At 35.1% G+C, this 15,595-nt stretch overlaps 1 protein-coding gene across 1 annotated transcript; it reads left to right on the forward strand.

Moving 5' to 3' along the window:
• LOC107622150 lies at positions 5,744-7,704 on the forward strand. The gene is made up of 4 exons (XM_021114096.1): positions 5,744-6,013; positions 6,587-6,793; positions 6,894-6,986; positions 7,091-7,704. Exons 1-4 carry the CDS (start codon positions 5,804-5,806, stop codon positions 7,184-7,186), a joined length of 606 nt encoding a protein of 201 aa, XP_020969755.1. The 5' UTR covers positions 5,744-5,803; the 3' UTR covers positions 7,187-7,704.

The raw sequence follows: 15,595 nt of genomic DNA on the forward strand, positions 1-15,595 counted from the left end.
CACATCATTGGTTAAAAAATATTATTTTATTATTCGTGTATTCAATTATTTTTATTATTTTATTTTTCATAGATAACACTTTTTATTATTGTGTTATGTTATTATTATTTTATTACAAAAGTATCACTTTTAATCTCTTTTTGTTCTGCATAGATATCGGTTATATGATGATAACGACATAGCTCTAATCAAAGGTCGACACAATACCGTCTATGTGGTGAAGTTATTTGTTCTTTTGGTAAACTTGTGTGAGAGGAATTCTTCGAATGTTAGTGATAATACCCAATTTATACGAAAACTAAAATGTAAGACGAATGCAAAAAAAAATATAATCTGAAAATTTATTAATAAACTTGCATAGTTGCATTACAGTTAACCAGGTAAACTTATTAGATTCCATGGGGGTGATCTATATATATGTTCTTTAAAAAAAATATCTGAGATGAGTACTTCCCTTATTGCTCGTGCCGTATTTGTAACACCTTACCACACAAAGCTTTACGCTTAAGTCGTAAAACGGAGGTGGTGTAGTATTACGACCTCTAAAATAAAATGAGTACATATAATAACAGAAGAATTATAATATGTTAGGAGCCTTGAAGAATAGAGGAAATAAAAATCGCAAAATAAAAGCGCAACGCTCAAGGAACGAGTTAACTTGCGTGCTAAGAAAACTATAACTACTAAACATAAGATGACAGAAGTAGGAATAGAGTGCCAAAGATACAAAATAACAAGCTCCTAACTCAGCTTGCGAAGTCAAGACTGGCCGGAGAATATTTACACATATATACATACATATCCAAAACCCAAAAGTACATATACACAATCCTGCCTCTCCATAAACCTCTAAGAGGATCCAAAAAGAACAAGTTATGCGGAGAGAAAACTAAGTACATATATATACATCACTGTACAGCAAAACTACCCAGTAACCACTCCGCTTCAAGAGTCCAGACGCCTAACGAGATGCCTCTCGACCTGCATCTGAAAAACAACAACATAGTATGGAATGAGAACTGGAGGTTCTCAGTATGGTAAAGGTGCCACACACATAAAATATAAGGTCCTGGGAATGCCAGAGGCAATCCTAAACACCGACACTCAGATTATAGAGCTTAAAGTATTAAACAGGAGCCATAAAATGTGGTTTTCTAAGAATATTTAATCCTAACTTAACCTTAAAATCTAAGTCCCATACTGCCATTCCTCCATACCTCCAACTCCATCATGCATTTTCACAGACAAATAAACAGATAAAGGCAAGAACAAGAAGGTTACAGTTACTGCAGGTAACAAATACACATTTAACATGGCAAGTACACATAGGCACACCCAATTAAAGCACAAGCAAATAATTCAAGTATTATGCATATGATGCATGCCTGTCCTATGGCTGATGAGGCTCATCTGTCGGTTATCCAACGAACCCGACAAGTCTGAATTGTACTTAGACTGTCCCCCGACGTGCATCCCCAAGAGTCTATGCATAGCTTTATCTCGAATAATCAATATTGCTCAATGGGGGTAACATTCCCGGGAATTTATATAGTGCCCGGTCACACTTACATCGTAGGGTCAACAGAGTATCGAGTTTTCAACCTGGTACACGTGGTGAAAAGCCACGGCACTTTATCAAGGGAATCTCGTGTCTCAGATCATTCAAATTCATAAGCCATATAAATAATTCAATTATAATTCATTAACATCCACATCATTCTCAATCGCAACTCATTCATCATCATACATCAATAATATTCAATCCTTATCCTTCATTATCACACCTCTCATTCTGTCCATCAATAGTTCCAATTCAAAACATAATTCATTCTTTTCTAAATGAATCAAACTTAAAACATGCTCATTTTCTTAATAACTCAAAATCAAACCATATAACCTTTGAATCTAAATCTTTTTAAATAATCATATAAACAAAATCTCTAATTTTTATAAAATTTCGGCAACATCTCTTCTAAAACTCGGACTTTGCCACCCTTTTCGGGTCCAAACCTACATTCTTTTCAATTCAACATACCCTTCCTCATCATCATAACAATCACCACAATAAATCTACCTCAGATCAACAGTTATACTCCTACAATATTCAAATCCAACAACCAAAATTCAACTAAAAATTATAGTTCACAAATCCTAGGCTTTTAACACAAAATACCTCATTTTTTATTCAAATTTTCCATTCCAATTATTTTCAAACCTATTACCACCAATCCAAATTGCCAACAATAATCCTCAACAAGCTCCATATCTTTTCATCAATCATCATTCAACCAAACCAAAATATAGCCATATAATTAACAATTCAATCACATATCCTTTCAAAGATCCAACTAGCCATCAATATCATCTTACAAACAAATCACCAAACCAAACCAAGCATATTCATCAACCCATTACTAAATATTAAATATACACCTGCATTCCAACTTATCCTATGGTCATCTAGCCTAAGTTTTCACAGAACATTATATATTAAATGCAAGAAACCTAAACCATACCTTGGCCGATTCCTACGTAACAATCAAGGCACTTTAATTATAATAAACACAGCCTTTCCAGAATTCAATAAACACTAGGCTCAGCTTCCTCCAAGTTCCAATATCCATAATTCCAAGCTCCAATTATTTATTCATAACCTAATACACATTCATAACACATATATATCCAATTTAATATTCAAAGCTCAAATTCAATGAAATTAAAATGGAATTATGGTTTCCTCACCTTACCCAAGCTTTACATAAGCAAGAGTGAACGTTTTCCTCAAGCTAATTGGATCCTAAAACATCAGAAATTAAAGAAATTCAACTTCCCTTCCTATATTTCGAAAATTGGGGAAAAAGAATGGCTGAGAATATTTAATGGCTTACCTATGAAATTGTTCTGGTAGAAATGTAGAGCTCGATGCGATGGACGCGTGGCCGCAAACAGTGCGGTGATCGAAGCTCGGACAGAGGAGCTACGGCCGTTTTGAAATCACCGTAAGGGTTTTGGTGAATTTCTCTTCTCCTTCCCCTAATGTGTTGCTGCTTCTGCTGTCTTTGAAGAGAAGAACGAGCTTTAAGCTCATTTAATGGGTTGGTCCGGTTGGGCCCACGGGTTCGGTTCAACCGGTTCGATCCGTTCGGTCTAATCTTGGACCGTTTTCGTCGAAATTAGTGTCAAAATTCTCGTTTCGATGATCTCTATCCTAATTTGATATAATATTCATATTTCTAGTCTTCTTTATTAAAAACTAATTTATTAACTAATTTAATCGGGGTTTACAATATTACTAACTGGATTTGACCCATCGAAAATATCTTGGTCAGGATTTTTATTTTTTGAAACAAAAAATATTTAAAAGATAAATTTCATGATACCAAATTATCAATTGGATTTGGATTAGTTGAAACATCATGGTTGAGACCTATATTTAAAAAAAAAAAGAATATTTTACAAGAAGAGATCCATGCAAATTCGGTAGTAGCGGCACTTTATTACCAAATAGGTTTAGACTAAATGGAACATTATGGTTGAGACTTACATTTTTTTAAAAAGAATATTTTACAGGAGAAGGTTCATTTGAATTTGGTAGCAGACCATCAGTGACATTTTATTACTAATTGGATTTCACTACCAAAAACACGGGAGTTACCAATGGGAAGGTACCCACAAAGGATAAACAGTGGCAAAGTTTAATGACTGTGTTAATAAATAGCAACGTGTTATATCTCTGTGGCCAAATTTTATGGAGTTTTCCAACGTTTTCGTTTGTTCGTGGCCAATTTGAGATGGATTTTCTCATTTTCCACAGACCCAATGATCACCGTGACAAAATGGAACTATATCCATTTCTAATTCCGCGCTTAATTTGGTCATTCCCTCCATCCCTTTCAAAAAATTTTTATGCAGTTTATCTTTTTCTTAAATTTAAACCGCGTAATTAACCTCAGATAAATAGTAGGGTGCAATTTTTTTTCAGGAATTCTGATAGTTAGTTTCTTCTCCCTCCTTCCCAGTGCTGCCACTGAGAATTACTAAGGTATGTTAATTATTTAATTTTAGATGTGATTCATGATTTACAATTTTGCCAACGTGGTTAATTTTCGCTTCTTGATTAAATAGTAATTTTTCAGTGTGGTTATGCTGTTCATTAGCGGTATAAAAATTAGATGTGGATCATGATTTGCAATTTCACTCTTTCTTTCATTTTTACCATGCACATTTTTTCTGTCGATGTTCTTTCTGATCAAATGCAATTTATTCTTTCCTATTTATTTATGGTGGTTATGTTTGTATTTATTATCCTTTTATTCTTTATTATTTATTTATGATGGAGTTAAATTTTGTAAATTTTGATGATGCATACTTGATACAATAGTCAATACAATCATCATCAAATTATTAGAAGAGAATTTAATGCTATAATAATAATGATCCATGTTATATATGTTAAAATTATAAGAAGAGTACAAAAGATATTTTTTTAATTTACACAACTCAGTTTTTGTTCCCTTTAGTTTTGGTTCCTTCTATGTTTGCTCTGCACAAAGCATATTTGTGAATATTCTGTCTTCTCTTGGATATGTGTAACTATAAATATATTTTAAAACTATTGGATGGTGAATTTTATGGTGTAGAATGTAATTTTTTTCTATACATATAGAACTTAGGTGGAAGCTTTTAAAAATGGACACCTGTTGTATTGTACTCTATGTCCAATCAGGTCTTGTAGTCTCTTGGCTAAACAATAGGATAGTTTGCAGTAATTTGTTTGTTTATATTAAGTATTAGTTGAAATTAATTTTTGAATGTAAGTGTTAATTAGACGGATTAAATTTTTTTGGTAAGTTAAAAATTTGAACCGTACTTGAATTTGGAATTAAATAAGTCCCTGCTTTTCGTTGTTATGGTTGATTAATTATTATAGTTTGTTATTTATAATTTTATCAGTTGTCCGTGATCAAAAAAAGAAAAAAATACCAATAGTCACCTTTAATTATTTTAATCAAAGACAAAATAAAATAAAATATTAAAAAAATAAAAATATGATTTTAGAAAATGAATCACGATGTAATTTTATTAAATTTTTATCATTATTTTTTAGAAATTATTAGTATTTTTTTATCTTAATACGAATTTTAGCTTCTTTAATTTTCTTCTCTTAGATTTATGTCAGAATTTAATTTTATTCAAAAATCTTATTTCTATTATATATTGTTATTATCCCAGACAATCATACTTAGATTGTAATGTTATTTGTATCAATGGCTACTATTATATACTAAAATAATGATAAATAATAAATAAAAGAAAGAAAGAAAGAAAGAGAAATGTTATATATTTATGAAGAGGGATTCAGAGTTTTAGATATGATAGTTCTATCTGTGTTATGTGTATTTTTATTGATTGAGAACAATAAATGTTATTAATGACATTTTAATTCATTCGGCATTTAAGTTGGTAGAGCAGCCTTGAATCATATAATCTAATTTCCTGTTTCATTAAAGTCGCACTTGTTTAATTGATAAGTTCAGACTTATAGTGACAATTTTGTGAAAGCCTACTGTGCTTTTAATGTCGGATACTATATTTAGTTTGGTACCGATATGTGTATACAATTTATTGTTAGATTAGTATGTAATTTAGATTAATTAGTGATATATATGTGTGCAATTAATTTGATAAATCTAAGTTTGTCATTTATGCCGTTTTGTTTTTCTTTTTTTAATTTTGGTTTAATTTGACTTGGCGTTCTTCCATTAATTCAAACATCTCTACTGGAGAAATCATCACTCGCAAGATGACAGCGATTCAAGTTTGGGCGTTGAAAAAAAGTGAAAAAGTTATGATGGAGTTGGATGCAGATGGACAAGGTCGAGATAATGGCTCGAACCTGTTTGTGAGATTTCTTGGTCAGGTAGCTCGTCAAATTATATTTTATCCCATATCAATCAAAAGATGGGATAAGATGCCAGAAGATAACACAAAAAGACAATGGGAACTTATTGAAGTAAGTTTATTTCACTTTGATGTGCATTTTTATTAAATTGTTGTCATCCTAATTTAGCTCCTAGCTTGCCTATATTTAGGTTTGCGTTTTCTGTTTATTATTGTTATTTCTTATTAAAAAGAAAGTGTGTAAGAGCTGAAATCTTGGTGTAGATAGATTCATTTGGAGGTACTTTAAGTAAGCTGTAACAAGATGCCATTGCTCTATGATTTATGAATTGATTAGTTATTAAACAGGTACTACTGCAGGTTATATGCTATTGCTATCAATATTGTCAAGTTAGTTGCATTTCATTCTTAGGAGTTAGGATACACTTCCTGGATTTCTTTTCCCGTTCCAATTGCTATTTTCATGAATGTTTTGAAATTAATATTTGGAATTAGAAAAAATTGAGAGGAAAATTTTGTTAAGATATATACTTGTCTCAGTTTGATGAAAACTAATAAAATTATAATCAGAAAAACTTTAGCTTTAAAATTTTTTTTAATATTATCTTTCTAAGATATAATCTGTAGTATGGTTATCAAATTACATATTTTTTAATAATTGATCTCCTCTATGAAATATTTCAAGGAAAATTTTGAGTTTGATTATGCTGCTGGCGTCAAATGGGCTCTGAGGACCTTAGGTGATAGATGGAAGGCCCATAAGTATAATTTATGGGGAGAGTACTTCTTTCCTAACAAAAGAAAGACAGAAATTCTGGCTGCGAATCCCTCAGACATACCGCCTGTTGAATGGACTGCTTTTGTGGATCATTATATGGATCCTAAAACAAAGGTAAATAATTAATCTATGCTTTTTTTTTATTTTTATTGAATATTTATAATGGATATCTGGTAACATTTATTTACTTGTTTCTTATTCTTGAAAATCATAGAAACAATGTTTGCAAAACGCCAGAAATCGTGAGAAGCTTATAGTTTCACATACCGGTGGAAGTAAAAGCAATGCTAGAAGAGCAACTCAGATGGTAATATTTTTTTTATTGAGTCTAGTACTATTATGCTATTACTATAAAATTAGCGCTTTTAATTAAATTTGTGATTATCTTTAATATTCTATTTATTGTATTAGGAAAAAAAATTGGGAAGGCCTGTATGTCGAAGCGAGGTTATTGTATCAACTTTGCTAAAGAAAGATGGGAGTTATGTAAGCGGGAAAGGACAATGATTAGTTGTGAGTGTCTCAATTATATTTTATATGGCTGTATATTTTTTTATCTGCCTTGATTATGTCAATACTCTACTCCAATGCGATGTGCATTTGTTTGTAGGAAAAAATAGCAGAGCATTTGTCTGAAGACCAAGAGCGTGCTGCCACTGAAGGTATTCATTCAAAGGTCTTAGCTCATCCGGATGATGCAATTGGAAAAGTTTGCGATCCTGAGAATGGTAAGCGAGTACGTGGCTTTAGTAATGCTGCATGTCCCAGTGGTTTTGGTAAGTCAAAGCGCATCTTTGGAGGGGCAATATGCGGAGGTTCTAGCAGTGCATTGCAACAGCATGTTGCAGATTTAGAAAGGCAACTTCAAGAAGTTAAAGGTCAAGTGACAACTCTCCACAGATTTCTACAACAGAAATACGGTGATGAAGTAGCTACCTTCTCTGATTCTGTGCCACACATTGAGTCGGAATGATGCACCTCATGTCATGTTTATTTTAGTTTTAATTTATGTCTAGTTTGTACTGTTATTAGAGATACTTTTATTTTTTGTCGTACAGAATTATAAAACTTGGTTTTTGTTATTACTCTATATATATGAACAATGCATATGCTTTAATTTACTGTTATTACTTAGTTTGCTATTTTTTTATTTTAATGTTATTATCGTTGCTTGGATTGTTTATATTGTTATAAAATTATTTTAATATGTTAGTGTAGAAATAAATATATGCAATATTAATTTTAAAAAAAATATTCAATTGGTAATTATAGTTGAGAGTTTTTTTTTTAAATTGAAAAAAAAAATTTAGCTACAGATTGATGTGTTGGTAAATAGCCCATAATATTGGCCACAAAAAAAAAGCGTGGAAAAAAACCCAGCCTATCAAATATTTTTTGTGCATGGTTTTTTTTTTGCCACAGAAAAAACCGTGGCTAAATAACCAACAACGTTTAGCCACAGAAAAAATGTGGCAAAAAAAGCCCAACCTGTCAATATTAGCCACGGAAAAATTGTGGCAAAACTATACTCATTGGTTACACTGTTGTCATTTAGCCACGGTTTAGAGTGTGGCCAATAACGTAAAAACCGTGGCTATTTAGATGTCTCCACGAATCATAAAATTGTGGCTAACCGGCCGAAAACCGTGGCTAACTGAAAAGGCGTCGCCTTTATTAGCCACGAAAATGTATTCGTTGTTAACGCTTAGTTGCCACGGATTTTGTTGATTTTAGCCACGGTTTTTTCCGTGACTAATCACCGCATTTCTGGTAGTGTTTAGACCAACTAAAATATTATGGTCAAGACCTACATTTTCTAAGAAAGAGTATTTTGCAAGAGGTCCACGGGAATTTGACAGCAGCGACACTTTATTATCGATTGAATTTGGACCAACTAGAACACTATGGTCGAGACTTACATTTTGAAAAAAAATAGTATTTTGCAAAAGGAAGTTCATGTGAATTTGGCAGCAGCGACACTTTATTATCGACTGGATTTGAAGAACCAATTAAAACATGGTTAAGGTCTATACTTTTTTTAAAAAAATATTTTACAAGAGGAGGTTTATGTAAATTTGACAGTGATAACACTTTATTGTCATTGAATTTGGACTAATTAACTGAAATATTATAATCAAGACCTATATTTTTTGACAAAATATTTTATAAAAGAAAAAGTCCTCGTAAACCATGACGGCACTTTACTATTTGATTGAATTTGCATCGACTAAAACATCACGATCGACACATTCCATAAAATTATTAATTTTAGTAGCATCTATAGTGTCATAAACAAGTGATAGGAGAAAGAAGCAAACAATGATACGAAATAAAACTTTAGTGAATTCCATTTTTCGAATTGATGTGTTAGCAATGTTCGAATCATCTACTTATATAATTAAACCATAGTACCTTGGATTTTTCTTTTGATGGAAAGATAATAGTTTAAATATTCATAGTCAATTTTCAATATCTGTGGAAAACAAAAATAATTAACAATGAGCTATATAACCCATTTAATAGGGTGCTAATATGACCAGGTCTAACTTCTACAACGGGAAAAGAAGTTCTTTGTAAGGTGAAAGGATTATAAATTTGCGATCTTTGCAAACTCTTCAGATTTCCAAGTTTTAAAATACTATAAATGCATCAATGTTTAAAATCAAAATTTGAGAGCATACAAACATTTTCAAATTTGATATTTTTCAATCCTTTTTTTTATTATAAAAGCTTTTATTTTGACCAAAATTATTGAGAAAGAACAATTTATAATACTATTTTTACCAAAAGGAGATGACCAACATTTAATTTTAAAGAGAGAATATTATTTTTTATGACCTGTCCGTGCATCTTAGTAGTACTAGGAATTTTCAAATTTTAAAATATCATCGGTCAATGCATCAATTTTTAAAAGATAATTTTGACTGAAAAAATATTATTGGGAAAATATTATAAAGTTACCTACTATTATTATTATTATTATTATTATTATTATTATTATTATTATTATTATTATTATTATTATTATTATACATGGTTTTCAGTGGTTAAGAGAATGGGGGTTGAATCTTAGCCCTTTTTTACTTAATAACACTTGCTGGTCTTGAAACAACTTCTGGAGACTTTTTGTCTCGTAACCAGCCACGAGACTTTTTTTTTTGTCTCGTACCCAGCCACGAGACTTTTCTTTTTGTCTCGTCGATCAGCACGAGATATTTTTCAGTTTTATCTCTTTGAGCAGCAGAAACATAATTGGAGTAGAAGAGAGGAAGAATTACACCATGATATCCATTTTGGCATTTAACGCCCATCTGGTGGCCATTTTAGGCGTTTAACGCCCAGCTAGGTACCCTGACTGGTGTTAAACGCCAGAAATCCTTCTTCACTGGGCATTTTTCTAAACGCCCAGAATGCTGCCAATTCTGGCGTTAAACGCCTAGAATGCTGCCCATTCTGCCATTTAACGCCCAGAATGCTACCTTTACTGGCATTAAACACCCAGAATGGTAGCCATTCTGGCGTTTAACGCCCAGTTTGCCTCTTTACTGGCGTTTTGACACCAGTGAGCTCTTTTCCTTTGTGATTTCGCTGTTTTATGTCTTGAACCTCCATTTTCCTGACTTTTTCACTAAAAATATATTAATTAGCAAGGGAAACAAAATTAAAAAGACTTATCTAACTGTTACAAACATCTAATTATTGATAATAGATGGGTTGCCTCCCAACAAGCGCTTCTTTACTGTCTTTAGCTGGACTTTACTGAGCTTTTTAACTTAGTCTCAGCTTTGAGCATTCTTGCTCAACATTACCTTCAAGATAATGTTTGATTCTTTGTCCATTAACAATGAACTTTTTGTCAGAATCAATATCTTGAAGTTCTATATAGCCATATGGTGACACACTTGTAATCACATATGGGCCCCTCCACCGGGATTTCAATTTTCCGGGGAACAATCTGAGCCTAGAGTTGAACAGCAGGACCGTCTGTCCTGTCTCAAAGACTCTAGATGATAGCCTTTTGTCATGCTATCTTTTTGCTTTCTCCTTGCAGATTTTAGCATTTTCAAAAGCACTGAATCTGAATTCCTCTAGCTCATTCAACTGGAGTAATCTCTTTTCTCCAGCTACCTTAGCATCAAGGTTTAGGAACCTGGTTGCCCAGTAGGCCTTGTGTTCCAGTTCTACTGGCAGATGACAGGCTTTTCCATACACAAGCTGGTATGGAGAGGTCCCTATAGGAGTCTTGAATGCTGTTCTGTATGCCCACAGAGCATCATCCAGACCTCTTGCCCAATCCTTTCTACGGGCATTTACAGTCCGCTCCAGGATTCGCTTTAGTTCTCTATTTGAGACTTCAACCTGCCCATTTGTTTGTGGATGATATGGAGTTGCTACTTTATGGTTAATTCCATATCGGACCAGAGCAGAGTCAAGCTGTTTATTGCAGAAATGAGTGCCTCCATCGTTGATCAGTATCCTGGGGACACCGAACCTGCTGAAGATATGCTTCTGGAGGAACTTCATCACTGTCTTAGTATCATTAGTGGGTGTTGCAATTGCCTCTACCCATTTAGATACATAGTCTACTGCCACCAGAATATAAGTGTTTGAGTATGATGGTGGGAAAGGCCCCATGAAATTAATACCCCATACATCAAACAACTCAATCTCTAAGATCCCTTGTTGAGGCATGGCATAACCGTGAGGCAGATTACCAGCTCTCTGGCAACTGTCACAGTTACGTACAAACTCTCGGGAGTCTCTATAGAGAGTAGGCCAGTAGAAGCCACACTGGAGAACTTTGGTAGCTGTTCGCTCACCTCCGAAATGTCCTCCATATTGTGATCCATGGCAATGCCATAGGATCTTTTGTGCCTCTTCTCTAGGCACACATCTATGGATCATTCCGTCTGCATACCTCTTAAAGAGATATGGTTCATCCCATAAGTAGTATTTTGCATCAGAAATCAATTTTTTTGTTTGCACCTTGCTATACTCCTTGGGTATGAATCTCACAGCTTTATAGTTTGCAATGTCTACAAACCATGGTACTTCCTAAATGGCAAAGAGTTGCTCATCCGGGAAGGTTTCAGAGATCTCAGTAGGAAAGAGGGACGCTCCTGCTACTGGTTCTATTCTGGACAGGTGATTTGCTACTTGGTTCTCTGTCCCTTTTCTGTCTCTTATTTCTATATCAAACTCTTGCAGAAGCAACACCCATCTTATGAGTCTGGGTTTTGAATCCTGCTTTGTGAGGAGATATTTTAGAGCAGCATGGTCAGTGTACACAATCACTTTTGATCCTACTAAATAAGATCTAAACTTGTCAATGGCATAAACCACTGCAAGTAACTCCTTTTCTGTGGTTGTGTAATTCTTCTGTGCATCATTCAAAACACGGCTAGCATAATAAATGACATGCAGAAGCTCGTTATGCCTCTATCCCAATACTGCACCAATGGCATGGTCACTGGCATCACACATTAGTTCGAATGGTAATGTCCAGTCTGGTGCAGAAATGACTGGTGCTGTGACCAGCTTAGCTTTCAGAGTTTCAAACGCCTGCAGACACTCCGTGTCAAAGACAAATGGCGTGTCAGCAGCTAGTAGATTGCTCAGAGGTTTTGCGATTTTTGAAAAATCCTTTATAAACCTCTTATAGAATCCTGCATGCCCCAGAAAGCTTCTGATTGCCTTAACATTGGCAGGTGGTGGTAATTTTTCAATTACCTCTACCTTAGCTTGATCCACCTCTATTCCCTTGTTCGAAATTTTATGCCCAAGGACAATTCCTTCAGTCACCATAAAGTGACATTTTTCCCAATTTAAAACCAGATTAGTCTCTTGGCACCTTTTTAGAACAAGTGCTAGATGGTCAAGGTAGGAGCTGAATGAGCCTCCAAATACTGAGAAGTCATCCATGAAGACTTCCAGAAACTTTTCTACCATATCAGAGAATATAGAGAGCATGCACCTTTGAAAGGTTGCAGGTGCATTGCACAGACCAAATGGCATCCTTCTATAGGCAAATACTCCAGATGGACATGTGAATGCTGTTTTCTCTTGGTCTTGAGGATCTACTGCAATTTGGTTGTAACCTGAATAGCCATCCAAAAAGCAGTAGTATTCATGACCTTCTAGTCTCTCTAGCATCTAGTCTATGAATGGTAAAGGAAAATGATCCTTCCTGGTGGCTGTATTGAGCCTTCTGTAGTCAATACACATACGCCACCCTGTAACTGTTCTTATAGGAACCAGTTCATTCTTTTCATTACGAACCACTATCATGCCTCCCTTCTTGGGAACAACTTGGACAGGGCTTACCCAGGGGCTATCAGAAATAGGATAAACAATCCCAGCCTCTAGTAATTTAGTGACCTCTTTCTGAACCACCTCCTTCATGGCTGGATTTAGCCGCCTCTGTGGTTGAACCACTGGCTTAGCATCATCCTCCAATAGGATCTTGTGCATGCATCTTGCTGGGCTAATGCCCTTAAGATCACTTATGGACCACCTAAGAGTTGTCTTGTGTGTCCTTAGCACCTGAATTAGTGCTTTCTCTTCCTGTGGATTTAAGGCAGAGCTTATGATCACCGGAAAAGTGTCACCTTCTCCCAGAAATGCATATTTCAGGGATGGTGGTAGTGGTTTGAGCTCGGGTTTAGGCGGCTTATCCTCTTCCTGAGGAGTTTTCAGAGGTTCTTCCATTCTCTCTGGTTCCTCTAGATCAGGCTGAACATCCTTAAAAATGTCCTCTAGCTCTGATTCGAGACTCTCAGTCATATTGACCTCTTCCACCAAGGAGTCAATAACATCTGCACTTAGGCAGTCTTTTGGTGTGTCTGGATGCTGCATAGCTTTGACAGCATTCAACTTAAACTCATCCTCATTGACTCTCAGAGTTATCTCTCCTCTTTGGATATCAATGAGGGTTCGTCCAGTTGCTAGGAAAGGTCTTCCTAGAATGAGAGTTGCACTCTTGTGCTCCTCCATTTCCAGCACTACAAAGTCAGTAGGAAAGGAAAATGGCCCAACCTTGACAATCATGTCCTCAATTATGCCTGATGGGATTTTAATAGAGCCATCAGCAAGTTGGAGGCATATCCGGGTTGGTTTAACTTCATCAGTCAAACCAAGCTTTTTGATAGTGTATGCAGGTATTAGGTTGATACTTGCCCCAAGGTCACACAGAGCTATCTTGGTACAAGCATCCTCTAATGTGCATGGTATCATAAAGCTTCCAGGATCTTTAAGCTTCTCTGGTAAACTTTTCAGAATGACTGCACTGTATTCTTCAGTGAGGAAAACTTTTTCAGTTTCTCTCCAATCCTTCTTATGACTTAAGATCTCTTTCATGAACTTAGCATAAGAGGGTATTTGCTCAAGTGCCTCTGCAAACAGAATCTTTATTTCAAGAGTCCTGAGGTAGTCTGCAAAGCGGGCAAATTGTTTATCCTGTTCTGCTTGGCAGAGTTTCTAAGGATAAGGCATCTTGGCTTTATATTCTTCAACCTTGGTTGCTGCAGATTTATTTCCTACAGAAGTGGTTGGAGAAGCCTGCTTAAGGGGGTTGTTATTAGCACTTGCAAGTGTCTAACCCCTTTGTGGCATTTGAACGCCAGAATTCGGGCTGTATGGGTGTTTAACGCCAGATTGCCACCCTTTTCTGGCGTCTGGATGCCAGAATTGGCTGTCCCTTGGGCGTTTAACGCCACTTTTCCACCCTTTTCTGGCGTTTGAACACCAGAATCATTCCTCTCTGGGCTCTTACTGTCCTCAGAGGGATTTTGGGCAGTGGTTTGGTTATCCTTTGTCAGCTGTTCCTTTCTTGGCTTCCTGCTACCTTGGAATGACACATTCAGTGTTTTCCCACTCCTTAATTGAACAGCTTGGCATTCTTCTGTTATCTATTTAGATAGCTACTGTCTTGTCTGATCCAATTGTGCTTCCATATTTTGATTAGCATTTTTAGTGTCTTGGAGCATCTCTTTGAATTCTGCAAACTGTTTTGTTATAATGAGCAATTGCTGATTGAGTTCAGCAACTTGTTCTTGACGACTAAGTTCAGTAGATACTGCTTTAGCCTCTTCTTTCAGGGAGGACTCACTGCTTAAGTACATATGCTGATTTCTAGCAACTATATCAATGAGCTCTTGAGCCTCTTCAATTTTCTTTCTCATATGTATAGATCCACCGGTTGAGTGATCTAGAGATATTTGAGCTTTTTCTGTAAGCCCATAGTAGAAGATATCTAACTGTACCCACTCTGAAAACATTTCAGAGGGGCATTTCCTTAGCATCCCTCTGTACCTCTCCCAGGCATTATAAAGAGATTCATGATCCTCTTGTTTAAAGCCTTGGATGTCCAGCCTTAGCTGTGTCATCCTTTTTGGAGGGAAATATTGATTCAGGAATTTATCTGATAACTGTTTCCATGTTCTTATGCTTGTTGTGGGTTGGTTATTTAACCATCTCTTAGCTTGATCTTTTACAGCAAATGAAAATAGTAATAATCTGTAGATATCCTGATCCACTTCTTTATCACGTACTGTGTCAGCAATTTGTAAGAACTGTGCCAGAAACTCAATAGGTTCTTCCTGTGGAAGACCGGAATATTGACAATTTTGCTACACCATGATAATGAGCTGAGGATTTAGCTCAAAACTGCTGGCTCTGATGGGGGGTATACAGATACTACTCCTATATGCAGCAGTAATGGGATTAGCATATGACCCCAGAGTCCTTCTGGACTGTTCATTTCCACTTAGATCCATGATGGAGGAAAGGAGATGTTGTAGATTGTAAAATAGAAATAAAATAAAAGAAAAATCAAAATATTTTTATTTTTATTTTATTTATTTAATGCTAACCGAATTCAAAAGAGAAAAAAATAAAATAATTGGGAATTTTGAAAAA

This window comes from Arachis ipaensis, chromosome B10 (genome assembly GCF_000816755.2).
Source record: "Arachis ipaensis cultivar K30076 chromosome B10, Araip1.1, whole genome shotgun sequence".
Lineage (NCBI taxonomy): Eukaryota > Viridiplantae > Streptophyta > Magnoliopsida > Fabales > Fabaceae > Arachis > Arachis ipaensis.